The sequence below is a fragment of the Pempheris klunzingeri genome, chromosome 7 (genome assembly GCF_042242105.1).
Source record: "Pempheris klunzingeri isolate RE-2024b chromosome 7, fPemKlu1.hap1, whole genome shotgun sequence".
Lineage (NCBI taxonomy): Eukaryota > Metazoa > Chordata > Actinopteri > Acropomatiformes > Pempheridae > Pempheris > Pempheris klunzingeri.
This window is the reverse complement of record NC_092018.1, coordinates 29,266,559-29,293,962: the sequence shown is the minus strand read 5'-3', so window position 1 is coordinate 29,293,962 and position 27,404 is coordinate 29,266,559. Positions and strand designations below refer to the sequence as shown.

The following is a 27,404-nucleotide window of genomic DNA, read 5'->3' as shown; positions in this document are numbered from 1 at the left end:
GAAGTGAAACCAAACGAAAGGGTTAAAGTCACAAGTCAAACTGCCCGAGAGTAGGATTCATAGAGGCAAACAGGAAGTTATGAGATTTACCTAAAAATGTCCTCACTTTCCAAAATGTCCTCACAGCGCAGGTCTAAAACTAACAGGTCCTTGCAAACACATATACAAGCACATATACATAAACTATATCTTTATTACAAAATAACCATATCATCATATGAACATATTTTAGTGCAATTTCCTCACCGTAACACTCATTCTGTGGTTTTAGGCAAACTGCACCGTTAAACATCCAGAAAACAGTCATCAGTTTATAGATTGATTTCTTCCCTTTGATAATAAAATAATTTCACTTATTTTTTCTTCAACAACTTGACTACTTTTGTGAGCATTTAATCAGCTGCGGATGTTTGAGCTCCGATATCAGAACATCTGATTTCAGAGGGTCTTTGAATGCACCTGTATGCATCTGACATCTCAAACTCAAGCGGCAGAGGAACGAAAACATCACGATTTTAAATGTTTGTAAAGTTAAAGTTACACTTTGTTGCTGTCCAATGAAAAATACTTATTTTAGAATTGTCAACTTCTCCAAACTCAAACTTCAGGTAACCATTTGTCTTTCTGAACTCATCCTCCACGTTTAATGAGGATTATTTTTTAACTGAGAACATGTGAACTAAATGCTTAGATCTAAGATTTTTATTGGACATTGACAGTCTGGCTTCGACCAGTCCCGTCCGGTCCAGTCTGGTCAGTAGTGGGTGTGTTGGTGCTGATGATTCCTGAGAAGTGATTGGCTGGAGCGCCTGATCCGTCACATAGCAGCAAAGATCTCTGGAGACAAAAAAAGGAAAAAAACTCATTATGGGTTTCTTGAATACCTCAGTATAGAGATTTATTCTGTTTCTGATCATATCTCAGATGTGAGGTTTATGTGGATACTGAGTTATTCAGTGAACTTTGTAAAGCACTATGAGACACTCTGTTGTGATATTGGGCTATACAAATAAAATTGAATTGAATTGAATTGAATTATTGATCTCCATATAAACATAATCAACAGTTTCGAGATTTCTGATCATCTGTGTTGGTGCATGTTTGTCCTGAACGCCACATCTATTACATAAAAATATTAAAACATCAATAATCACAAACAAAATAAATAAATGAACCAATTAAATGTGACACAATTTCAGAAATTATGAAAACTCATAATGAAATGTTGTATCAATAAAAGATTATATATAGATCTCAATCCCATCAATAAACAATTTACATATAGTTTGTTTTTAGATGTTTTATGTTATTAGAAACATTTTTAGTTCAAAAAAGGTCTGTTTTAATTTCATTATATGTTTCCAGATGACACTTTGCTTTCATTTCTGTTTTCATGACAGTAGTGACATCAATGGTATAAATAAAGTGGGACCCAAAAGGGAACCCTGGTGTACACCACAGTAGACTGCAGCATAAATAAAAAAGTAATACAGATAGCCAAGGTGTTGCTCTGTGAAATGCGAGGACTTTGTCTTTAAAGGCGATGCCTAGTGGCTGTTGGTGATACTGCAGCTTTTAGCATAATAAAGTAATATAATAACTGATAGTGAATAAAGGACTAAACGGTTAAATAAAGGTGGCCTCCATCAGCAGTTAAACTCACCTCTGCTCTCCTCTGTTTTCCTCTTTCTTTCATTTTTTTCAGCTGCTCCTCCTCCTCCCTCTCTCTGTTGTCATTGGTTGGACAGGCGGCTGTCTTCACTGGGACTGGCGGCGTGGTGGCCAGGAGGGCAGGGACAGTGAAGCAGGACAGGAAACGCGCCTTCAGCAACTGGTAGGCTGGGTTATCTGCGAAACGCTCCGCCACCAGCTGACGTACCGACGCCAGAAGCTTCTCCTCCTCTTCCTCATCTACCTTCTCCACCTCTGCTGCCACCTCCTCCTCTTGCAGTGGGGGTTCAGAGCCAACAGAGGGAGCTGCAGGGTGGCAAAACAAGCACACTGAGGACTGAACAGTGTGTGATTGCAGAGGGTGTGCTACATCCAACACAGTTAGCCTACATTAGCTACACATTTATTCATCCTACGCCTACATTACTGAAAACATTCTGAAACAAGCTGACAAGACGGGAAGATGTGATGTTTGGAGTCACTCCTGCAGAACCTGATGTCTCTGTCAGCCCGACAGTTTGTGTTGATTCACTGGAAATTGATCAAAACACCATAACACTTAAACCGAGTGGCAAGTTTTTTAACATATCTCAAACTCCACAAAGGTCTCAATGAGGAGATTTTATGAAGTCTGGAATAGAAGTCTTCACGGGTCAAAAATGACAGACCTGAACCCCAATGGACCCAAAATATTCTTTCAGATATGTGATTGGACCAGATTGTACATGTTTTGAGAGGAAAGAGACCTCGTTTGAGTCTATTTTATGGACCAAACAAAGCGAGTAATTAAAATTGCCACTAAAAATGCAACTATACTACTAAAAATATTGATCGTGTTGGATAAAATATGTGGTGGCCTGATAAAAGGAGATCAAAATAACAGAAAGAGTTATCAAGTCGTGGCATTTTACTGTTGATCGCGGGTCTTCTTGGATCCATTCAGGTATTACACATAATGATAAACAGACTCAGCACCTCTGGTAATAGAATGGGACCCGACCTGGACTCTAGTGACCCTAATAAAACATGGACCCGAACCCATAGCTATGGTCTAGAATTTTCCATCTAAACATTTAACAAATTTTATCTCCAGTCTCCAAAAATGTGACAGCTGTCCAGGGAACACAGCAGCCAGGAAATTAAATTAATAATAAAAATAGATAAAAACAAATGGACAGAAGCAGCTTCGATGTCTTCTGTTGGCAGAGCATCACACTCCCCAAACACTGTGTGTACTTCACATAGAGCATGAATTCCTTCATTATTAATCATTTAAATCTTCTGACACAACATTGGGATTCAACGGGAACTGACCTCACGTTTTTCTCCTGCTGCTGAGCTAAAAATGCAGAAAAGCAGCGGACTGTCAGATCTCCAAAACACATTTTAATAGTTCGTTTGAGACTGTTTTAGAAAGTTTCCTGTTGAGTGTTTTGACTTTTTTATGTGTATTGAACTTTAAACGAGCAGAACTGCATGCATTAAATGTATTATATCTACTGTGTGGCGTGTTAACTGTGCTGCTTCTGATCTTTGATCTTTAGTTTGGCTATATGTGATATTTATGATTTGTTTGGGAAAAACAAAAAAAGATTAGCATTAAAAATTCTCCTCTGTGCCTGTCAGATGTGTTACCTGGTTTGTCTGCTGCTGGTGTGAGGTCCGATGTGGAGTCTGGTAGTTCTGGAGGTTGGCTGGATGTCCTCTTGGTGATGCTGTCAGATTTGGGTTTGGTTCCGGGTTGTTGAGGTTCGGACCCTTGCCACAACAACTTCAGGGACAATTTAGTTAGAGATTCCTTAGCCTGGAGCAGCACGGTGAGCATGTTCAGACTGCTGACGAAGGGCGGCAGGTAAGGAAGAGCGACGCCCATGCTAGGTACCACCACCCCTCCTCGACCACTCAGCCAATCATACACCGCCGCCCCGGACTCCAGAAACATCAGGGAGGGGTCAAACTGCAGCAGCTCCCTCCTGAGGGGAGGAGCCACTGCTGTGTCCACTCTCACAGTGCCCTTATGTGGTGCGAAGAATTTGGGGAGAGGCTTGGGGGGGCAGGGTGGCAGCGGGAAGCAGCTGGGGTTTGGGACAGGTTGCATGATGAAGGATGGGGGGAGGGGTTTGGAGGAACAGGTGGGGGGTGCAGGAACAAAACGAGGCTGATTCAGACCGGGAAGGTTTACAGGGACAAATACAGCTGTGGGTTGAGATGTGCTTGATTGAGAGGACGTGGACTGCTGACTGTTTAAAATATTCCCGGGTGGAGCTGGGAGGGGGGTGCTTGGTACTAATGCCAGCTGCAGGCTTTGGGACGGGGCTTTTGCCAGCTGGACCAGACCACCAGGAGTCATGACCCATATCGACTGACCAGGATTTAAATGCATCCCAGGGAACTGTGGCGCCAGCAGTTTTGGTAGGACTTCCTTTTTATGGCGAGACGTACGAGAGCGCTTCTTGCGAGGAGAAGAAGACGTAGTTCTCTTCTTCTTGGCTTCAGCCTAAAAACAAACAACACAAGAGGAGTAAAGAGGATGAGACAGACAGTTTGGTATTTTCCTGACCTTGAAATTCTCTTTGGTCTGGTATTTTGGTGTCCCGATGGGAAGTTAATTTAAAAAGCCAGTTGTTGGCATTTTTGTGCTTCTGTAGCAAAGTCAATGTGCTGTCACAACAACACACCAACTACATGCAGCAAACGCACAGAAATAATGCACTAATCCTTAAAATGTAGATAATCATTTTAGTCACAACACTCGTTTACATCAGCATCAAAAATTAATGTTGAACGTGAATAAAGCAGAACTACCACAAATCGAACTACTGTAAATCGGTCTGCATTTACCTCTTAATAAATCACAGTGATTGTGATAGTATCTGGTGTCCACAGCTGCTTTATACTTACTTATTATTTCTCCTAATGGCAGCAGAACAACATGTTGACACCATGCTGCTACACAATAATCTCACACACCTGCTGTAGCACGTTTGCCCTTGTCGGCCACCGTAAAATATGATCGGACAACAGACACAGATCTTACCTTGGCCTGAATGTTTTCCTGAAGAGCTCTGGCCCTTTGACTCGGTTTCCGAATTCTCTTTCCTGTCTGAACCACACCTGTGTCTTTCCCGCCCACAGCGCCACCGGTGCGGGGCACACATTCGTCATCTTGACTGCTCGTCACGCTCGGCTGTTCCTCCTCTCTCACACGTTTCCTACCACGGGGCGGGGCTTTGGGAGACTTTTTGGGAGGGGCGTCGGATTTACGGCGTCTGGGTTTTGGCTGTTTGGGGGCAGGCTGTTGTTGATTTGAGTCAAGGCCATGTTGACTGGGATTGAGACCAAGATTACAAACAGCATAGTCATGATCGTTGATGCAAGGAGCGTGTAGGCTTGCAGTTGAAGAAACAGTGTGCTGATTGGTCGGTATGGAGGGCTGTGAGTCTGAGCAGAGGTTCTCAGTAGAGGACACACTCCTATCAGAGCAGACAGGTGTGGTGCTCTGAACCAAAGGGGGCAAATTCAGAGAGACAGGAGGGACATACGGTTTGAGAAGAGGGGTAGTTCCTCGTGCTGAGGGAGGTGCAAGTGAAGTAGCTTCTGTGTTGGTCAGAGGAGAGGAGGCGACTCCTGCAGGAGTCTGAGGTACCAGCTGAACAGGACCTGTGCAGACCTGCTGAGGAGGAGAGTTTTTGTTCTGCGTCTGAGCTCTCTTCCGTGGAGACGATGCAGCTTTCTTCTTGGCTTCAACCTGAAAGGAGCAGAAATGATAAGTCAGGCCGATTACATCATATCAGAGTGCAATTGTAAAGTGTGCTTTTATGCTCGCATTTCTTATGCTTCAATGTATGAATTAGCACAGTGGCAAAATAACCAATTGGTTTAGAACAGATTTTGGTTGACTATAGCTGTAGTAATCTGATTTATTTAAAATTATTACAAATTTATGACAGATTTTCTTCATCTTTATTACAAATGCGAAGGACTAAAACACATCTAAAAGCCAAAACTCTAAGGGGCCAAAGGTGGCCTTCAGAAGACCTCTAAAAGACATTCTGGCTAATTCAGACAACACAAATATCACTAAAATTAGCTCCAGTACTGTTTTTCCTCATTGTGGTTTCTATGGTTGCCACATGTACGTTAAGGACTTGGACCCCCCCAGCTGGTTAATCACGCCTGGCTGACAGCAGCACTGTCACTGTGTGTCATACTACAAGTCTTTTGATTACACTTGACTGACATTTTTATCAATCATTTTTCACACAAATCATCTAAAAATTAGGTAGGCAGTTACCTTGGCTTCAGAGGCTTCCTGCAGAGCTTTGGCCTTCGTACTTGGCTTCCGAGTCCTCTGTCCTTCCTTGAATACGCTGTCATCTGCCCCGTCCACACCTCTACATGCTCCACTCACATCATTACCTGACCTGCCCACATCCGCTTCCTTCTGACTACTGCATGCAGCCTTCAGCCTTTGCTTCCTTGCTTTGGGTGGACTCAGGATGGCACTACTGGACAGCTTTGAACCAGTAGGAACATGCTGGTTAGGGGTTGTGGGCATCGAAGCTATGAGGTTTTGAATCAAAGGTCCAGCTTGTTGGTGCAAAGAGGTAGATGTGGCATTCGAGGGCATTGGGACCACAGAGAAAGGAGGAACATTCAGAGTCTGAGGAGCAGGCGGTGCAGGTAATGGAGAGGTGATGCCCCCTGTAAAAGGAGGTCTGGTCAGGGAAGAGGGAGGCATGAACTTGATGGAAGCAGCGCCAGGTTGAGGAATGAAGACAGCCTGAGGAAACGATGTAGGAGACATCTGCGGCCGCATGTTAGGAGGCATCTGAAAACGAATGCCAGGGCGATTCTGAAAAGGCATTGAGGGGAGGTGTGGAGGGGGAGGTTGCTGCAGCAGCATGAGTTGCCATTTCTGTTTCTCTTGTGCCTGAAGCACCTGAAGCTGCTTCAGGATCAATTCGTCCTGTGTTTTTAATTGCTGTAGCTCCTCTTTGACGTTCCTCTCCTGCAGGAGTTTTGCAATGGTCTTCGGGGTCCTCTGGTTCCTCTGAGTCTTCGGTTGGAGAGAGGAAGCGTTCACTGGTGGTGTTGGTAAGAACACTCTTTTACGCCTCTGCTCTATCATCTCCTTACAGCCCACAAAGTTCACGCTCATTGTCTGAAGAAATAGCAGGAAGATGGGAGTAGTGGAGAGCTGGGTCTTCTCACCTTGCTCCCTCAGGACATCGGCTACCGTCCATCTGGTTTTTGCTGGAATCAGCAGGTTGCCGATCCATGGCAGCACAGCAGCCTGCAGCTCGTAGCCCAGTTCTGTGTCTGTCACTCGGCCCAGGTGGTTCTGTTTGCCGGTCTGGACTGTCCCTTTGGAGCCAGAGCTCAGTTTTCTGAGCTTGACCATCTGGTGGGTCAGCCGGGCTCTAAGCTGGTCACGAGACAGCATCATCATGGCACTGCTGCTATGGCGTTTCTCCCACTGCAGCTCTCTGGGTTGTGGTCCAACGATCACAGAACGTCCAAATTGGCCCAGGATGGTTGACCGGACATGTCGCCCAATGTGGGCATCTTCAGATGAAGATAACTCCACCAGTCGAAAGCTCAGGAAGGGGAAACGTTGTGCTTTTTCTGCTGGAATCCACTCCTGCATGGGGGGTAAGATGTGCTCCTCCTCTTCTTCCTCCTCTTCTTCCTCCTCCTCAATCTCCTGCTTTTTCTTCTTCTTCTCCTCTTCATCACTGTCCATGTACTCTACCAGCATCTCCTCCTCCTCTAGGGCCTCCTGCTTCTCTTCCTCCTTTAGTTTAAGCAGTTGCCTCCTGATTCTCTCCTTGGACACGGCAGCCTTCTTCTTCCCTCGACTGCGACTTGTTGGTTTCACAGTTGTTTTATCTCTCTATTGACAGAAAAATGGTTAGAGTTAGTTGCACTGTCAAGTCTTGCGTATTTCAGTAGTTTGTTTTCCGACTTCCAGGCTGTAGAAAGTACTGGACGAGGTACCAGGCAGGGTTGCCAAATAAGGTTTTTATTATTTATATCAGCCAATGAATCATTAACCACAGCGGTGAGCCATATTTAACATACATTTTCAATTCATTCATTGTCAAATTTCACTTTATGCTGATGATTTCCTAATTTATTTAACTTCCCCCTGGCAGGCAACCACACAATTATAAGTGAATTACTGAATATTGTAGATTTTCTGGGTAGAAAATATGTTTCTCCAAGAGTGAACCTGTTTTCACCTTCAGACTTCACCTACTAGGTGCAGAGATACAGAGATACAATAAAACATGCTTTATAATTTGCAAGTTGAAGCAAATATATAATATATATAATATTTGTTGAAACGTAATTTGCTCTGGGTATTTCCATTTGTGGGAGGCCTAATCTGTGGTAACATTGCACATTGTTATCATTCAGCATTACTGACTGTGAATGATGTGTAATGCCCTCCACCCAAACACCGACAGCCCCAGCCCCCAACAGGTGAGTGTACCTGAGGTGGAGCTGGCTTACTCAGTTTCCTCCACTCTCTCAGACACTGAGCGTCAGAACGAGAAGGAATCTCAGCAGCAATCTTTGCCCAGCGTCCTGACACACGCACGCACGCACGCGCACACACACACACGCACGCGCACACACACACACACACACACACACACACACACACACACACACACACACACACACACACACACACACACACACACACACACACACAAAGACAGACAGAGGTTTATTTAGTTCACTTTTGGGGACATGACATAGATTTACCTTTATTTCCTGGAGATTCATTGTATGAATTATAGTACTACTATTATACATTATTCCTGTTATCAGAATATTTAGAGACAATAGCCCATGCATTTACATCTTGACTATTGCACTTCTCTCTAAATACAGTTTAGTGATGTCCCAATCAAGTTTATTTGGCCCTGATCCGCATCCATTAACAGTGATAATCTGCTGATGAATACTTCTGCTTACCTAAATGTTGATTAAATATGTGTCTGACACATCTGACACACCTTTTTTCTCATAAACTACGTGATTCAAATACTGAAGGTCCAAGTTCAAAACTATAAAGCTGATCATCTCAGATTATTGATGAGATACGAATGAAAGATTAATGGAAAGAATTTATCTCCTGAGACTGAGTGGTGTACAATGTACTGTAGTGTTATAGGTCAAAGATGATCTTTGGTCAAGTTCAGACACACAAAACTGACAGTTTCTCACTGAATTAACATAAATTAGTGACAGCTGGACAGCTGATATGTCTACCACTGCAGACTTTTGTCATTTTCACCTGTGAAAGTGAGTCACCACCAGAAATACATGATAAACTGCTACCTGAGAGAGAGCGAGAGTGTGTGTGTGACCCACCAACTCCATGTTTCTCCACCAGCTTCTGCAGCAGCTCTTGCTCCTGTTTATCAAATGGGCCTCTCTTTATGTCCGCCCTGAGACAGTCATGATACCTGAACACACACACGCGCGCGCACACACACGCGCACACACACGCACACACACGCACACACACGCACACACACGCACACACACACACAGTTAAAGTAACCCTGTTCTTAAACTCTGATAAGGCTAACAACAATGCCATTGCAAGTGACAACAAGTTGTGCTTATTCTGTGACTTTATAAATCATATTACTGCCTAAGAAAGTCAAAAGAGCAGTCACATACCAGGAGAGAGAGACAGAAAAAGATGGGGTGGGACAAGCTCGTGTGGAAAAGAGAACTGATGGAAAAAGCAAGGTGAGCAGTTTGCTGTAACACTAAAATAAGGTGGAGAATACAGTAGAATTAAAATGGTGAAACAAGAGATAACCAAATACTTCCAATGCGCAAGTATACCAATATACAGTGTAGCAAAATACACTCGTTCGCTTCACTTCCTGCCTGAACACAGCGGAAGACACGCAGACACCTTCTATTGCCCAATCAGCTCTCACCTGTCTCTGCAAGCACCGTCAGTGCGTCCGGGAACCTCCAGCCTGATCCTCGACCAGTTCTTCTCTCCGTACAAAGACACAGCTTGGAGCAGCAGCTGAGAGAAAGACAGGCAGAGAGAGAGACATGGAGAAACCGACAGACGGACAGATGGACAAGCAGGCAGAGAGACAGACAAACAGTCAGACAGGGAGACAGACAGGCAGAAAGAGAGACATACAGACATCACACTTGCTAACATCTAATTCTTTATAATTAAATCTGGTTTTCTTTGAGTCAGTTCAGACAAGAACATAACGACAGGATACAAGCTAATCATAGTAGTAACTCTGGTTCTTGCTCGTGGTGTCATATCACATGCTTCAGTATAAAATAATTATGACAGGATGTTCACGGCATTGTCGTGACAACTAGCTAACTGGCTGAAAGTGAATGTGACATGTCTGCGGCTCTGCTGTGTGGAAGAGTCTTGACAACATTTATAATCTTTCAGAGAAAAAGAGCAGAGGAGTTCCACGACATACTCAATCATGTAGTGATTGCACCGTAGTCATGACCTGATTCAACTCAGGTGACAACTGATCGATCGTTACATCGTTCGATCATGACTTGGTCGAAAACATTTCAGTTTTTTTACGAGAGTCTGATGTTGCTGTCAATCACAGACTGAAGTTAGTCTGATAATCACCAGCTGCACTGAGAGTTAGTTTACAGCTAGGGAGTGATACACCTTTAAGAAAAGTGGGATGCCCTCTATGTTACCTGTGCTCTGATATAATTGTCTGTATCATTCTGCTCTAAAGTGTTTGCAAAACAGCTGATTATGGCTACTTACCAGTGCTCTGGTTACTAGCTGACAGTAGTAGTAGTACTAGTAGTAGTAGTATCAGTGGTACTGTCAGAGCATGAGGTAATTTATTCTGAAGGTGGTGGGTGTGGCCTGTCTAAGCCCCCCCCCCTGCATACCTCATCCTCGTCTCTGGTCCACAGTCCTTTCTTCAGGCTCGGGTCCAAAACCTGGTTCCACCTGTAGATCAGCTGGGCGGGGTCACGACCCTCGATGAAGTAGCTCACTGAGAGACAGACAGGTGGAAAGAGAGAGAGAGAGAGAGAGAGAGAGAGAGAGAGAGAGAGAGAGGGGTAGGGAAGGACAGACGTTATTGTTGTGTAGGAGCTGAATAACATCGAAGTGTGATGTCAGAGTGCTATGTGATTACTCTGCGTGTAGGGGATGAAGTTTCCGATCCTCATCTTGTCCACGAGCTCTCTGAGCAGACTGTCTTCAGCCGGAGTCCAGCTGCCGTGTTTCAATGAGCCAGAAACGAAACGCTGGAACGTCTGAAGACACAGGAAGGCTGTCCTCCCCGTCTGAGAGACAGACAGGTGGAGAGAGAGACATACAGGTGGATAATGAGACAGGGAAATCACAGACAGTGACAAGTCAGAGAGACAGAGAAAGAGAAACAGGTCATAGACAAAACACTGGAACATCTGAGGATAAAGGAAGGTTGTGCCCCAGTCTGAGAGACAGATGGGTGGAGAGAGACATGCAGGTGGATAGAGAGACAAGCTAATCAGAGAGACACACAAGTAAGAGACGAAACACTGGAGCGTCTGAAGACACAAGAGGGTTGACTTCACTGAGAGACAGACAGCTGGAGAGAGAGGCAGATAGGACACAGACAGACAGGTGAAACAGGCAGTAAGAGAGATAGACGAGTGGAAGCACAGACGGACATGAGAGACAGACAGGAGGAGACTCCTCCTCCTCCTCACCCCCAGCTCTGTGGCGATGGCCTCCCAGTTTCTCTCCCCGTGTCTCTTGCTGATCTCCTTCAGCTGCTGCACCTCCTCCTGACTCCACTTAGTCTTATTGACGAACGGGTGGAGGAAGTTCTGCCAGAAACAACGGATGTCCTCTGCATCCCTCGTTCCTTCAAACTGAGGAGGAGAAGAAGAGGAGGAGGAAGAGTAGATGATCATTGACAGTCTGATGTTTCTTCAGTCAACAACGTCTTATTGATTTTTTTTTTACGTACATCAATATTAGAGATTTTCTGCCAATCGTGTTCATCATATCGATTACCAGTCAGCTCCTCTTCCTTCTTCTCTCTGACCAATCAGAGACAGATACACATACACTGTCACAGACTCACATTTAACACCATATTTTCATATTTAGGAGGACCCTCGCTGACGTAAAACATTCCCAAGCACCGTCATGTCACCTCATCCACTGATCACACTAAATCAGGGGGTTTTAATCATAGACTCTATATAAGAAGTGGACGTAGCCACAGTGACGTTACCCGTTAGTTTGGGGACACCATTCTGAAGCCTCGAGTTTGGCTTAACAGATGTCACCATCTTTCTTGGATTCATGGCCATCACCATCTTGGTTTTTTGAAGCCAGAAGTAATGTTCGTTCCCTGAAGATGCCTCTGATTGATTAGTCTCAACATAGTCCTGTCCTAAAGCATAACCTGCTTTAATGTCTATATTCCTCTAAATGGGACCATCATTTACTAAATGAACATCCTGCTGTATTGAAAAAGACTGTAAACTAACGACTGAGACCATTAACACATTACGAAAATTTACTGGAGTGATATATCCAGTAAGGACTTGGCTAATTTTGTCAAAGACTTCCGTTCAGTTAGACTTCTTTTTGCAAACAGCAGAGTCGCCCCCTGCTGGCCATCAGAAAGGTGTGCAGGTTTATGGCTCTTCAGCATTGGCTTCACTTTTCAGACCCCGAGGCCACGTCCACATCTTTTATACAGTCTGTGTTTTCAACTGTGGGCCCCCCTCAGACAAAACCAGCTAAACCACCTGTCACTTTCACCTCACACAGTATTTTCCTCACCTCTCCCCTCCACACCCCTCCTGCTCCCCCCCCGAGGAGGCCTCACAGTCTGAAAATCCAAACTGATCCTAAACCTGATTCTGGTCTAAACTGTCAAACATTTCTTTCAAGAAGTGGAGACCGGCCAAAATGTCCTCATAAGGTTTAAAACTGACACTGGTCCTCACAAAGATAGACATACAACATCACACACACTCAGATGTACTTAAGCAGGTCGATTTCTTTCTCCAAACTGTCTATCTGCTGTCTGAGCTGCTGCCTGTCTGTCTCCTGTGCTGACGCCAGCTTCTGACTCAGGTAGTCCACCCTGGAAAAGAGAGAAAGACAGAAAGAGAGAGACAGATAGAGGCAGACAGATAGATAGAGAAAAATAAACAGGTACACAGATAAGATGTTAAACAATTGCAGTACAAATAAAGAACAACAGGACACAACAAAGTGTTGTGCCTACCCCTCTCAGTGCATAGTGAGGAGGACACTATAAAATGTTACACCGTTGAACGCCATGCTGGATACCCAAGTTTTTTCCCTAGAATGGTGAAGAAAAGTTCACTCCTTGTCTGCCTCTGATTAGCCTGACCCTGATATTCCTACCTTAACCTTAACCATGTGACTCCTTATGCCTAAACCTAACCAATCAATGGTTTCATGGGCAGGACCGTCCTTCACCTCCCTAGGAAAAATAATTTGCGCAGGGAACCGCCCAACTCTCTGTCAGTCGCTACAGTACGTTCAGGAACAGATGAAGAAAGAGAGACCGGAGATGTTTCACTATAGCAAACTGAAACAGTTCACGCATCGGCCGGGTAACTTTTGAAACAAACACTTTTGTTTCTGTAAATAGCCCTGTCCCAAAGAACTAGCTGTTAGCAAGGACTAAGTATTTATTAGGATGAGCGGTTGTTAAAAAAGCTTTAATAATGGAAGCCAAATAATCAGCCACCATTATAAACAGGTACATTTTGAACAAGCACTGCTCTACTTATGTAACTGATCAACTTCAACATTTTCTAGCTGATTAGTCAGAAACTAATTGATATTATTACATAATTACTACGACTAATACTACTATTACTACTGCTATTACTACTACTCTTATTGGTACTGCTACTGCCACTACTACTACTACACTATTACTGCTGCTACTGCTACTACTGCCACAGTTACTACTACTACTGCAGCTGCTGCTTCTACTATTACTATTAATGCTACTACTACAACTGCTAACAATAGCAATTATAATAAACAGATGTTACTTGGACAGTTTGGGCTGGATGAGTCTCCTCAGAGTGTCTCTGGCCACTGAGTGGATCAACAGAGTCTTCTGCCAGCTCTCCCCTGAAGACACAGATATTCATTTGTGTTATTATTGATAATGAATTAGTGCTTAGTTCTGTGTACATAAGTAGGTATGACACGAGAGTTTAATGTCTGCATTGTGTATGTTGACTGCAGATTCATCCTCGATCACTAAAGTGTTACTATTAGTCACTATTAGTGTTTTGATTTTTCATTCTTACATCGTTTCAATTTCAGTTTCTTGCTGTCCAGACAACCCGTCATCCTGCTGGTCTTATCCTTTGTCTCCTGATTGGCTGGAGGACCCTGGAGACACACAAACACAGCACCTCATTGGTCAGCTGTTGGCAGTAGGACTGTGTTTGCTGTCTGTCAGTCTCTCTGTGCGTCCGTCTGTGTGTCTCACCAGTCCTGTCAGTTTGTCCTTGAAGTACGGCTTGAGGAAGCGGCCCAGGAACATGTTGGTTGGCTGCTCGCAGGAGGAAGGGGCACGCGGTTCCTTGGGAGCCTCTTTGATTGGTCCAGACAGCTGAGACACCACCTCCTTCTACAGAAAAGAAAAAAATTATTTATTATCTGTACTGACCTGCTGTCTGTGGTTGTCTGTACTTGTAAATTACCTTTTAAAATGACTGTCATATCGCAATGTTTGTCTTTGATTTAATAATTTGTGTATACTTTGCATTTTTCTATATTTTTAATATGGGGCTCTTATCTTGAAGGACAGGTTTCCCCTTATTCGTTTTTTAAGAGCAAGATCATGACAATGCTCTTCACCTAATGCAAACTCTAGTACATAGCTGCAAGGTGCAGAAATGCAGGGTTGTACATGTCAAAACTGTCTTGTGTACCTTCCCCTGTGTGTGTAATGAGGACATCATGCTGTTGCTGATTAGATGTCTTGCGGTATTTTAGCCTAGTCCTCTTGTTCTGAGGCCTGTGATACCTGTGCTAGCGCTGACAACATTTCTGCTACTAGCTAAGCTTTGCTCTTTGTCTGTGAAGCTTGGAGTGCTGATAGCTAGTGAATAAGAATGGGCTGGTGTCTGTTATTGTGTTGTATTGTCTTTGTATGTGTGTGTACTGCTTGTATGTATTCATCAACTAAGAATATATCGGTATCCTTCTTGGTGTGTACATTCTGACTTGGTTTAATGGATAAGAACCTGACTGGTGCCATCATGTAATCGGTGGAGGACACATTTAATATATTATGGAAACACAGGCCATGATATTAATATATGGAAACCTTTTGATTGATACATATTTTTTGACTTATTGTGAAATTTTGTATCAGTCAAAATGTACCTTTGGTATGAGCTTTTTCTTTGTTGTTCTACTCAGCTCTTATGGTTTTTTAGAAGACAAGAAAATCTTCATGAACCATCAGTCTGACAGTTGGCCGTTGCTCTAGCTGTAGATGCTACAGCAATGGCCTGCTGTCTGTGATTAGTGTCTGTGGTTGTATGTCTGTACTGACCTGCTCTCTGTGGTTGTTCATCAGAAGTGTCTCCAGCTGGTCCAGGGTCTCTTGAACCACCTGCTGGTAGACGAGGTTCATCTGAAGACAGGAGTCCACTGACAGAGACAGACCCAGCTCACTCTGAAAACAGACAAACAGACAGAGACAGTTAGTATAACTGACCTGTCTGTGACTGACTTAACGATGTTTGAGAGCTGATGTTGATACTGACCTCCTCACTGCTGCTGCTGCTGCTGTTGCTGTCATCATCTGAAAAGAAACGACAGACAAGATTAGACATAAACACAATCTGCTAACGATGAGAATCATCTTTAAACAGACAGACAGACAGACAGACAGACAGGTACCTGACACACAGATGGGACTGTGTGGTCCCAGGACGTTCTCCAGGTTCTGGATCTCCTTCTGGATCTTCTCTCTCTGGGATAACAGACCTGCTGCAGACTGAACACACACAGACAGCACTGTTATTATAGTTTTGTATTAGTTTTTATTTTTTAGCTCAGTTTAGTTTTCAGTTAGCTTTCAGACTGAGTTTTACTTGTTTCGGTTTAGTTTTTATTGTTTAAAAATGATTCAGTTTATCTTCATTTTTTCAGTATTACTGTAGTGGTCATGTTACAAAAACATTTCAGATCGACACACTGATGTAAAAATTTTGATGTAAAACTGGAGTTTATTCGGACATGTTGCCGTGGTAACTGATGCAAGTTTATGTGAGTGTCTGTGTGTCACCTGTCCTGCCTCTTCCTCTGTGTCATCTTCATCTGATTCATCGTCTGATCAAAGAGACACAAGATCGCTGTTAGAGAGAGAGAGAGAGACGAGCAGAGAGACAGACAAACACAGAAGCACACAACAGAGAAACAGACGGGTACCTGTCCCACTGCTCAGCAGCTCCAGTTCGGTGTGCGTTACAGACAGACTCTGTTCCAGCTCCTCCACCTGTCGCTGGATCCTGTCTCTCTCTGCTGACAGGGAGGCAGACATGTCTGCAACCACACACACACAGGTAAGCAGGTTTGTACATTCACACCCTGTGGAAGACCACATGTGGATTAATCCACCACAGAAAATAGTCCAAAACTACAGTAAGCCTTTTTATTATCATCATTATTAAGCTTTACATCTGTTTGGTGTTTTCAAAGATTTAAGTCTTCAATAGGAACCAATGGGTGAGACAAGAATGATAGAAGGACAAACACATTAATGGTTTGGTATCTACACCCATACATCTACGATCTATAAATGAGAATCAATAATGATAAGTAAAATATTGAAAATCTGAGACTGATCCCATAAATGTTGTGTGTCAACATTGTGAGCAGCACAAACTCAACTCCAGACAGGTGGAGACAGAAATCCAGAAACCGAACCAACCAAAACTACCTGACTGCACAGAAAGACAGAGAGGATGCCTGGATGTTGACTGTGAATTTAGTGAACTGACCCTTTAACAATCAGTACAGTTGACTATAGTAGAGACACAACTTGGTTTAAAAACATGTTCCTTTATTTAAACACATCAGTGATACTGTCAGCACACTACTAGTAACTAATAGTGGTGGTTAGAAACTCAGTGGTACTCAGTCACATTGACTCAGATGCTAACATTAGCCGCTAACTTAAACATTTATTGATACTTTCAATCTTTCTGACCTTCGGTAGCTTCCGTCGACTCTCCTTTATCTCTGTGTCTTCTGTGAATCCAATGTTTGTCTCTATTTCGTCGTTATCGTGATTTTACTTTTTGGCTCTACGCGCCAGGGAGCTCCAATCAACGCAGCTCTGTCGTTAACATATTACCCAGCAGGCTGTGCGGCGGGACAACTTCTCCCGCGATGTTTCATCATTCACCGAGTTCCGCTTTTGAAATTTACAACTACACATAAAATTCGAACCATTTTCTGTCTCTCGGTGAAGCCAACAGTCTTTTTAAAGGTGTGCTTAAACGAACAGACAGACAAGCACGCAAAACAAACCGCTGCTCAACCTGTCCGTTCTTTATTTTTTTCCCCCGCTTTCACTTCCGGTCGACACGATATTTGGTTCCGCAGGATCATTTTTTATTAGCAGAATTAATGTGAAAACTTTGAGATAACAACAAAAATTGTTGGAGTTAAATTATCTTCTGTGGATTTAACTCATATCCTGCTACTGGCTAAATAATTCAATATTATTCTGTAAAAACATCTTCAATATGCGCTTTCTATATGCTGATCTAATCGTAATTAGCCTACTTTTATATGTGTATTCTCACAACCATTCATATCTACATTTATGTCTTGTGTATAGGCCTACTATTTAAAAGTTTGTGTACCCAAGTCTGCATCCAGCGTTTGTAGCACAGAGCCTCATACGGTGACAAAGGTACAGACCGCCACGATTTAGGCTCACCTGGACCTGCACATCTACACTCATCTTAGCTCATGTAGACACTTAATGACACACACACACACTGACATCGACATCCACGCATCTCCAGACACACATATCTCCGCTATAAATGAAATGGGATCCTATGTGTGGATTCAGGGTTGCACCTCATTCACTCTGAGTCTGACCTCACCATGGTGTGAATAAACCAGGCTAAACAGAGAATCAACTTGTGGTCTAATTAACTTTAACTTCCTTGGACCTGAGATTTAAGAAATCTCCCTTTAAATTATTTTTATTATAAACAAATAAAACATTAACCCAAAGTCAAAATAATATCTTTGTCCATAACCAATTAGCAATTAATGAACAGTTCAAGAACAGAGAACAATATCTTACTAAATAAATTAGGTCTGATTTCTGATCATAGTGTAAAATCAGATTAAATATTCAGGATTGAAGATCTGTTCAACATGTTCATTTTCTGGTTTCTCAATCCTAGGGTGTGGTGTTTCTGGATCGGGTCTGCAGTTTTTTGGGGTTTTTTTTATAAAAAAAATGGGTCGGGTCTGCAGGTTTGTTTTTTTTTATTACCACTCATATTACAACTCAGCAGCATGGTGGTGCGGTGGTCAGCACTGTTGCCTCACAGCAAGAAGGTTCCAGGTTCGAATCCCGGTTTGAACCTGGAATCTTTCTGTGTGGAGTTTGCATGTTCTCTCCGAGTACTCCGGCTTCCTCCCGCAATCCAAAAGACATGCAAGCTAGGTTAATTGGTAACTCTAAATTGCCCGTAGGTGTGAGTGGTTGTCTGTCTCTGTATGTGGCCCTGTGATTGGCTGGTGACCACTTCAGGGTGCACCCTGCCTCTCGCCCAAAGTCAGCTGGGATTGCCCCCCCCCCCGCAACCCTGACGGATAAGCGGTATAGATAATGGATGGATGGATATTACAACTCAGCTTTAATGAAAACCACTCCAACCGTTTATGACGTGTCAAATAAAAGCACAATATTTTAATTTTGTTTTTTATTTTTAAAAGCTCAAAGTTCACATTAAATCTGTCGCAGCAGTTTGTATTTTATTTTCAGTCTGAAGAATGTTTCTGTGACACATTATTTGACTCAGCCTAAACTTCACAGATTAAAATCTAATTATAAACACTGTATACAAGTCTTCAATGTACCCTGTTTGAAAGCATAGTAGTTTTTACACTAACAGGATTTTTTTTTTGTTTTCTGAGCTGATCCTGGAGCTGTTTCATCTCCACCTTCCTCTATATTCTTTATGTCTCTTAGTCTGAATATCGACTGTTTTGACTAAACTTTATTTAGTTACTTTCCAGTGTGAACACTACACAGACTAATCCAGCTAAGAGTCAGTGTGGATTCTGGTTCAGGGACACTGCAGTCTGCGGTCCGATGACTGAAGCTCCTCCTCCAATATGACCTCACAGAGACACACGTGATGGTGTGTTCAAGTGCTTCTTATAAATCCACTCGGACTTGGTCAGATTTTTAAGGCAACCCAGAAACAAGAACTTGTCCCTGCGTCAATATGTGATCAGGAGAATGTGATGATGAGGAAAACAAACACACCCTGTCCCACAGAGGGTACCTGTCTCTCTCTATGTGTCTGTCTGTCTCTCTACCGGCGGCGGTACAGGATGTCCCAGGAGTCTCTCCACTTCAGTCCTTGCAGCTGATTGGCCGACAGCTCCGGGCTGCCGTAGGTCAAAGGGCAGAAGGTTCGATATGACAGGAAGATCGACAACAACACGGCCAGCACACACACGTACAGCGCATGTCGGTGTGTCACATTGCTGCAGAGACACGGACAGATTTTAATTCATTAAAGATCTGTAAAAAAGACACGATCAATTTAATAATAATGATCCAATGTAACATCCCAACCAATCACGTATCTCATATGTCTGTCCATCAATAAGGAGGCTCCACGTGTGACTGAGCAGCTGCTCAGGTGGTCATGACAGTTTAAGTTTAATTTCTTTAATTAATACGTTAGTACGTAATTAGCAGTTTATTAATTCATTGTTCTTTCTGTGTGTGTACCTGAGCAGGTGAGTGTGTGTGTGCTCCAGCAGGGCGGGGCTCAGCAGGTATAGGTAGCACAGGGCCGGCAGGTAGTGATACAGGAAGAGAGTTTTCTCCATCAGAAGAAACGGGACAACGTTCACCAACCAACCACCAACACACACACAGCCCAGACACACAAACTGACACCACACATCTGGGTACACACATACACACACACACACACACACACACAGATCAGCTGTGAAGAAACATCATTGTATTTTTCCAGGAAACATTTTGGAGAGAATTACTAAATTAAGAGATTAAATCCCAGCAGGCAAAACTCCAGTAGTACAGTATATGTGTATGTATATATGTGTGTGTGTGTGTGTGTGTGTGTACCATCAGGCAGATCTTTCAAGCCTCGCCTCCTCCTGAGCAGGTAGACAGCTGCCAGCAGCTGATAGGCCAACAGGCTGAGGTTGGCCACGCCCCATGACACCGGGTTACCAATCAGATGGATCTGAGCCTGAGACAGACAGACAGCCAATCACAAGACAGAACAGTAGCACGTGTGTACTGAGACAATGAGCTTCTCTGCGTGTGTGTGTTTGTTACGTTAGTGGACGAGTGCAGCCAGTATGCAATGTTGGTTTCCATGGTAATCCACTCCAGGGGGGAGGAGCTGTATTTGTGCTCGGAGTCTTCCTGTTTCACCGTTAGCATCTTCCACTGTCATGACAATGCAACAAATCACTCTGCTGCCACGGCAACAAAACTCAACATCATCACTCTGTTGCCACAGTAACACAACACGACATCGCCACTCTGCTACCATGGCGACACAACTCCATAGCAACTAGACATAAGATGCTTTAATGGACGATGAGATTTATATTATTATACTAACTTGATTTTATTATTTTTCAAAAACACATTTTCATGTCTTCAAATAATAAACCTTCATTTATGGTCTTTGAAATTGACACAAACTATTTTGTTCTCAAAGAATGAGAAAAATGGTAACATGTTAAACGTAATCAGTATATTTTTGTTTATGTCCTCACAACATCATGATGATTTCTGTCCCAGAGTGTTTGCCTGTCGTTATTGTCACATGTTCAATATGACAACGAAACTGAAGTGCTGTTGTGTTCAGCACTTTCAGATGATGTTGACGTGACACAAACACAGAGATAAAGATGTGATTGGACAGGATAATCAAGTGCTGATGCGTTCACTGTTGTACCTGAAGTTCTAAAAATTTGGCCCAGAAGGAAATTTTTCTGTCCACGTCGATGTGAGTTGGAGAATGAAGCTCCGCCTCCCGCTCCTTCTGCTCCTGACCTACATAAACACACACAAAATGCTGTAGACAGTACAGATCCACTTTGTCTAGAATAACCCTCTATAAAACTAAACCGTCAGCTGACAAGATCAAAACCACATTAAGAGTCATCAGAGGTCGTACTGGTTCCATATCGGTGCTCCTCGACCGTCCAGTCCAAACTGCTGCTGTGAGCTTTGAACAGTTTGTCTGCAACAACCTCCAACTGACGGAAACCCCAGTCTGGAAGAGACACACCACTCAGCTACACACACACACACACACACACACACACACACACACACTGATGTCACAGGAAACAGCTGTCTGTCATATGTGGTCACTTCCTGTCAGTACCCTGAGGACGGCTGAGGTGTTGACGTGGACCAATCGGACCTCAGACAGGATCGTCTTCCACGACTCTGACTCTGCCTCCCTGTTAGAGATGTCCTAAACACACACACACACACACACACACATTACATCAAGAGTTCTGCTTCCTGTTCAGTATCTCACATATTCATGAAATATTGTTTCATTATTTAATTCTTTTCAGCTCACCTGCTGAGTTACATTGAATTTTCATTTATTCATTTCACCGTTTATTAATCTGATACTGTCCATAGCAGACGATGACTAACACACTGATGTTACAAGGTGGAACAATACCCACATTTCTCTCTCTGGATGTTAAACTGTGTGCAGCTGCTCTTTATGTCAGTCTAATGGTTAGACTACTACAACTACACTTTCAGTGAACATGTTTTACAGCTCTTGTCATGTGAAAACTGCACTTTCTCAACATAACTATTGGTTGAGTGCCACTCACCACTCTCCACAGGTTCTGTGCTGGCATGGAAACATTGAAGTCGATGTAACCCGACACTTCCTGAGTGTGAGGGCTCATGGGAGCTGCTACATCATGGCTACAACATACATACAAACAATATGTCAGATTATGGAGTCAAGAACTATGTCATGTCTCCTGGTTCCTTGTCGACGTAAAAACTGAAGGAGAAAAGTCAACTACGATTCCACAAGATGCATTTCACCAACAAATATCCAATCACAGAGCAAAATGCTGCCGTTAGTGGCAAGCTGAAGCTAAAAACCAGATCAAACATTCACATCTCTGACTGTTTAGTTCAGCCTACTACAATACTACAATACCCATGAGCCTCAGCTGCTGCTACTGCTGCTGCTGTGGAGAGAAAGACAGTTTTCTCCTCTGGGTGTGATTTTCTGACATCAACATGACTTCTTGCAGCTGAGCAACAGTTGTCAGGTGTTGTATTGTCTTTGAATACACCACCAGAGTCGATCAGAGAGCAACAGTAGTGAGGTGAGCTGCTTACCTGTTGAGGAAGCGTGACGTCATCCCATGAACCAGCTGGATGACATCACCATGACGGACAGGTCGAGGAGGACTGCTGACCACCAGCTCCTGTCTGACAGCCAGAAAGAGACAGGTTGGGCAGGCACTACATCTCACAGCATGCTGCAGCACAGACAGGTTACCTACCTGCCGGGGTCTTTGATGATCCACCAGTTGTTGACATCTTTGAAGGGATAACAGGTGACCTGCTGCTGGTGTGAGCTGCCCCGCCCATTTTCATACCTGAACACACACAAACAGGAAGTCATGTTATTCAGATCTTAACTGTCAGCTCTCAGATTGGCTGCTGTGTCAGTGTGAGCTGGCAGCACCTGATTGGGTAGTTGGCTTTGTGTGAGTGGAGCCAGCAGGGGATTGGCTGAGAGGCTGAGCTTCTTAAAGTCACCTGACTGCCATAAGCAACATCCAGAGGCTGACCCTTAGTGATTCTGGAGAGACCGCCCTACAGAGAGAATCAATCAATCAATCAATCAATCAATCAATCAATCAGCCAATTAGAATCCTTTTTTTTCAAGCAGGATTTTAAGCAGTTCATGAGGAAACAGCAGTGTAGTTGTAGTAGTCTGTATTAAAAAGTGTGTGTATGTGTGTGTGCGGGTTATTTTACCTCCAGACTGGCCTGGAAGGCAGAGCTCATGAGTTGGTCATGTGGTCCGCTGCGGTGCAGAAGACTCAGGTGGATGTAGAACCAGAACACATAGAGAAGAACAGGAACCACCACCAGACACACAATGCGACACACACACTGCACACACACACTCAGCTGTGCACACACACACACACACACACACACACACACAGATATAGACGTTATTTCTTATAATAATGATGTGCCCATCAGGGTCGTTCTTAGACACTCTGAGATCTTAGAGCTTATGTTCAGAAGCTGAAGATCAATATTAAATTTTAATTCAGTAGTTTGCTGTGTTAAATATCAGATGTCAGAGCATCCTTGAATGCACCAAAAGAAATATTTGCATCACCACCTGATGACAACACAGCTTTTACAGTAAAATAAAGAGGACCACAAGTCAGCAAGTTTTCATATTAATGAAACTATTAATATACGGAAACAAATAAATCTATGAATTAATGGATAATCTGGAAATTGAACAGAAGTGATGTAGAGAACATTTCAAGACGGCCGTCTGCTCGTTTAATCAGTGAGTGTGTGTTCTCTGTTCACTGAGCGTTCTCAGTGTGAATCTGGACTCACATGACTGACAGTTCGGTCTCCGATCAGGTTCCAGGTGTGTAGGGAGGCCACAGCCAGCAGCAGCAGGTAGGAGAACACACCCATGTACTTCACCCTGAAACACGCACACGCACACAAAAACACAACATTTGTCAGAGGTGAAGCGAGAAAACAATTTATCTTTGACTCTTTTCACTGATCCCAGAGCAGTTTCTTACCCTACAGCTGCAGCACAGGAAGCTCCAGAGACGAGCAGCCAGCAGTATCTGGACCAGCTGAGGAGAAGACAGGAAGACATTAGAACTTAATGTAGACATGATAACAAGTCCATTAAAATCTGTGGAGTCTGTGAAGTCTTAAATCATTTCCTCACTGCAGCAACATTACCATAAAATCTTGGTTTGAAAGTTTCTGTGTGAAAACATCAAAATAAAACTGAAATGATGGTTCAACTGAACTCCTCGTGTTCGTGGTGGTCAGGAGTTAAAGGAGAGAAGTTAAAGGTGAGTCTCACCTGTTGGGAGTGTTGTAGAATCTCAGGTAGGAGAAGAAGGCCAACAGCACAAAGAAGATGAGAACAGACTCCAGTAACATGAAACGGGACTGGACGATCAGAGAATTCTCTGGAAAAACAAGAAAAGCCTTACAGACTTGACCGGTTTTTACTCAGTTCAGATGTCACTGTAGTTCCCCAAAGCTCCTTTTAGTAATTGAACGCCACACACTCATTTTAGTTCCTGTATGTCCCACGCTTATTTCAGTCTCTGAACTCCCCATGCTCATTTTTACTTCGCTGACACCTCACACACACTTAATTTTTTGAGTGGCCCACACTCACTTTAGTTCCTGTGTGCTGCGCATCTGTAGAGTCATGTTCAGGCTGTAGTCTGAATTTGGCATTTTTAGTTACTGATCCTCAGTTCTCAGCCAGTATTATGCCAAAAAACAGAATTCATAATAATTACTTGTAAAACACAGGTGCTCAGCTGTCCTTTGTTTATTTAATCTGCTGAAGTGGTTGTAAATCAATTGATAATTTTAATGTTTTTATCTGTGATGAGTTTTTAATCAGTTCTGTGTTGACAATAGGGCCAGGTATCATTTTAAGAAACTTTGAGATAGTGACTTACGTTGTTAATACCATCAATAATTTGAGTGTATTGTTTTATTGTTTTTGATAAATGTCTTTGTCATTCTTGCAATGTCAGATCTGCTGCATTGACCCCCCTGCACAAGCCTATCCCATCTCAAAAGGGACCACAATGGAAATATGCCTCTAGGCTTTTTTGTGTTATCCTGACTTCTTCAATTCTTTAATGTTAACACTCTCTGCTGCGGCAGAACTGGTGTTTTCCTTTAAATTAAACTGTCAAATAAATCAAATCAAATAAAATTTTGATAACAACAAATGTTGTGCCAACACTCACCCAACAGCAGCAGCAGTGCAGCTCCCAAAGCCGACAGGTGAGAAAACTTGAGCTCCAGAGTCAACAGGTAAACCAGAGGAACACAGAGAGCTCCACACAGAGCCGGCAGCAAACGCAGACTCCACACATTCACACTGCTAGGATACTCTGTACAACAAATCAAACACACTTAATGGTTTTAAACTGCTTTAAACAGATAATACCCAGTTAGAACTAGTTGAAAACAGAGATAAACTGGTTTACAGCTGTTGGTGGTGTTACAGTGACAGATGTTCTTACCTGCTCCGATTCTGTTCCACGCAAAGTTCCCATCAAATCCTCCCAGGTAGGCTGCAACACACACACACACACACACACACACACACACACACACACACACACACACATTAATGACTAACATATAGTAAAATGAGAACAACATATCATCAACATATGGGGTTGTCATGGTAACTGACCTCCGAGGGCCAGCATCATGTGACCGAGCGGTGGCCCGCTGTCATCGATGAAGAAAACTCTCTTCATGTAGAGAGACACAAACTGACCATAATACACCTCATCGAACCTACACACACACACACACACACACACACACACACACACACACACACACACACTTAGAGCAAAATCACAATCAAACCTCAGATGCCTGAATGTCCTTAAACACACCAACGATTAGAGTTTTTAAAACAATCAAAAACATAATGTATTTTGGTGTCCGCACAGGATGATCAGATGTGTAGAACAAACACACTCACACCACAGCGTTGGGGTAGCTGAGGTGGCTCAGCCTGGTCCAGAGGGCCAGCAGGGACACCAGCACCAGGACCAGGTCCACCTGAGCCGTCACCACCAGGGGAAGCTGCAGCATCACGGACACCTGCAGCACAGACAAGGGAGTCAGTCAAGACAGCGTCAGAGCTGAAACTTTAGAGTGAGCATGCTGACTGACACTGAGTGAGTTTGATCGTTTTTATGGGATTTTGCGAACATCCGCGAATTTGGAAAATATGTTATTGATCATTGTGATCATGTCCCAATCACGGAGGGATAAAGCTTTAGTAACTTATATATAGACATAAATATCCTGTATGTTTGTTGTTTTGTTATAACTATTCCAATAAGTGCTATTTCCATCAATAAAAACACATGTAAACAACGAAAACCTGCAGAGTCAAACTTCCAGAGCTGAGCCAGTTAGCAGCCGTTAGCATTAGCCACTGTTAGCCGGTAGCTACCAGACAGCGCCATCAGAGACCCATTTCATCCCTCCTGTTTACCGCTAAAGCTCACCCAGTGACGTTACTCCATCGACTTTAAACCGACCATCCTGTCGGTAAACCGCCGGGCTCAGCTCCTCCGTTGGCTGGTGGCTCCTCGCTGTTTTGCTGGTTTGTTTGTAGCAGAGTCCGGTCGATGCTTCCGGTGTTTGATTCGTGCTGCCTGCACTGAGCCGCTCGCGCTCGGAGCTCCGCTGCACCGCCTGTCGCCAACCACGGTTACCAAGGAAACAGCAGCTCAGTAAGCATTGAGTACTTCAGTGTGTGTTATACGATAATATACCACTGTATTTAACTATTATATACTGTAGTATATCAGAAGTTCATTATTGTTACTTCTTTCTAACTCTTTTTATATTCGGCTCCATCTAATGGTTATTTTCATTGTGAATTAATCAGCTGGGGTTTTTTTTATATCATAGTCACCAATAAACAGAGCTCAAAGTGACACCTTCAAATGTCTTTTTTTTCGTCTAAACCTCAAATTGATTGACTTTGCTGTAATTGAAAGCAATAAAATCAGTAAATTGGCACATTTAAGTCAGTGAAACATGAAATGATTTAAACAATTCATCAGTTTTCAAAACAGTTGCTGATTGACTTCCATCCTTGTTCATAATTCGAGGTGACAACCCAGGGTGTTATCATGATGAGGAAACAAAGCTGAACTCAGCTAAACCTTTGTCACAGCGCAATGCTGCATATTAGATCTTAGACCGCATGAAGTTGTACTTTTGTTAGATGTACACTAATTTTATATAGCATGGAAGTTGCCTGACTGCTAATAATGTTGTCATTTGTTTTATAGCATTTGTGGTTTCATAAAAAGAGCAGAGACATTGGACATATTTTCCTTGATTGTCTTTAATGCTGAAGAGGTTTTATGATGTGCTGATTAAAGGTTCCATATAATGCAAAATGTACTTTTCAACATAATACGTGACCCTGGTGTGTCTAGAAACCCTCAAAGTATGCAACATAAGATCATCCTCGCTCTTTGTCTCCTGCTAAAGCAAAGCATGCAGAAAAAGGCTGAAAACATATGACCATAAGCAGCCTTGAGCCTTTTTTTCAAAATGTTA

General features: G+C 43.2%; 2 protein-coding genes across 3 annotated transcripts; both read right to left on the bottom strand.

Annotated features, from left to right (window-relative positions):
* Positions 1 to 175: 175 nt before the first annotated feature.
* Positions 176 to 17,039, bottom strand: snapc4 (small nuclear RNA activating complex, polypeptide 4). The gene is made up of 22 exons (XM_070834341.1): positions 16,950 to 17,039; positions 16,169 to 16,282; positions 16,026 to 16,069; positions 15,628 to 15,734; positions 15,502 to 15,520; positions 15,288 to 15,410; positions 14,214 to 14,354; positions 14,029 to 14,113; positions 13,765 to 13,846; positions 12,714 to 12,815; positions 11,682 to 11,754; positions 11,419 to 11,583; positions 10,860 to 11,010; positions 10,609 to 10,715; positions 9,645 to 9,739; positions 9,061 to 9,155; positions 8,171 to 8,265; positions 5,966 to 7,567; positions 4,709 to 5,419; positions 3,307 to 4,168; positions 1,664 to 1,977; positions 176 to 837 (listed from the first exon to the last, which is right to left on the bottom strand). Exons 2-22 carry the CDS (start codon positions 16,278 to 16,280, stop codon positions 703 to 705), a joined length of 5,220 nt encoding a protein of 1,739 aa, XP_070690442.1. The 5' UTR covers positions 16,281 to 16,282; positions 16,950 to 17,039; the 3' UTR covers positions 176 to 702.
* A 1,877-nt stretch (positions 17,040 to 18,916) lies between these two features.
* pomt1 (protein-O-mannosyltransferase 1) lies at positions 18,917 to 26,468 on the bottom strand. 2 transcript variants are annotated; one of them, XM_070833419.1, is made up of 20 exons: positions 26,336 to 26,468; positions 25,801 to 25,922; positions 25,501 to 25,607; positions 25,325 to 25,375; positions 25,046 to 25,192; positions 24,133 to 24,241; positions 23,837 to 23,893; positions 23,640 to 23,733; positions 23,031 to 23,186; positions 22,735 to 22,865; positions 22,550 to 22,645; positions 22,383 to 22,475; positions 21,857 to 21,953; positions 21,385 to 21,477; positions 21,172 to 21,292; positions 20,950 to 21,047; positions 20,319 to 20,432; positions 20,103 to 20,229; positions 19,737 to 19,914; positions 18,917 to 19,486 (listed from the first exon to the last, which is right to left on the bottom strand). In XM_070833419.1, exons 2-20 carry the CDS (start codon positions 25,911 to 25,913, stop codon positions 19,312 to 19,314), a joined length of 2,157 nt encoding a protein of 718 aa, XP_070689520.1. In that variant the 5' UTR covers positions 25,914 to 25,922; positions 26,336 to 26,468; the 3' UTR covers positions 18,917 to 19,311. The 2 variants fall into 2 exon arrangements, with proteins under 2 accessions (XP_070689520.1, XP_070689521.1); XM_070833420.1 differs by lacking the exons at positions 25,046 to 25,192; positions 25,325 to 25,375; positions 25,501 to 25,607; positions 25,801 to 25,922; positions 26,336 to 26,468 and adding an exon at positions 24,457 to 24,514.
* Between the last annotated feature and the right edge of the window lie 936 nt (positions 26,469 to 27,404).

Coding starts and splice junctions, on each gene's coding strand:
- snapc4 (XM_070834341.1), bottom strand. CDS start 16,280: ATGTCTGCCTCCCTGTCAGCAGAGAGAGACAGGATCCAGCGACAGGTG. Junction 15,735..16,025: donor CAGAGGAAGAGGCAGGACAG/GTGACACACAGA, acceptor GTGTGTGTTCAG/TCTGCAGCAGGTCTGTTATC. Junction 8,266..9,060: donor GGTGGAGAAACATGGAGTTG/GTGGGTCACACA, acceptor TGCGTGTGTCAG/GACGCTGGGCAAAGATTGCT.
- pomt1 (XM_070833419.1), bottom strand. CDS start 25,913: ATGCTGCAGCTTCCCCTGGTGGTGACGGCTCAGGTGGACCTGGTCCTG. Junction 25,608..25,800: donor AGCTACCCCAACGCTGTGGT/GTGAGTGTGTTT, acceptor GTGTGTGTGTAG/GTTCGATGAGGTGTATTATG. Junction 21,954..22,382: donor ACGTCACGCTTCCTCAACAG/GTAAGCAGCTCA, acceptor TGTATGTTGTAG/CCATGATGTAGCAGCTCCCA.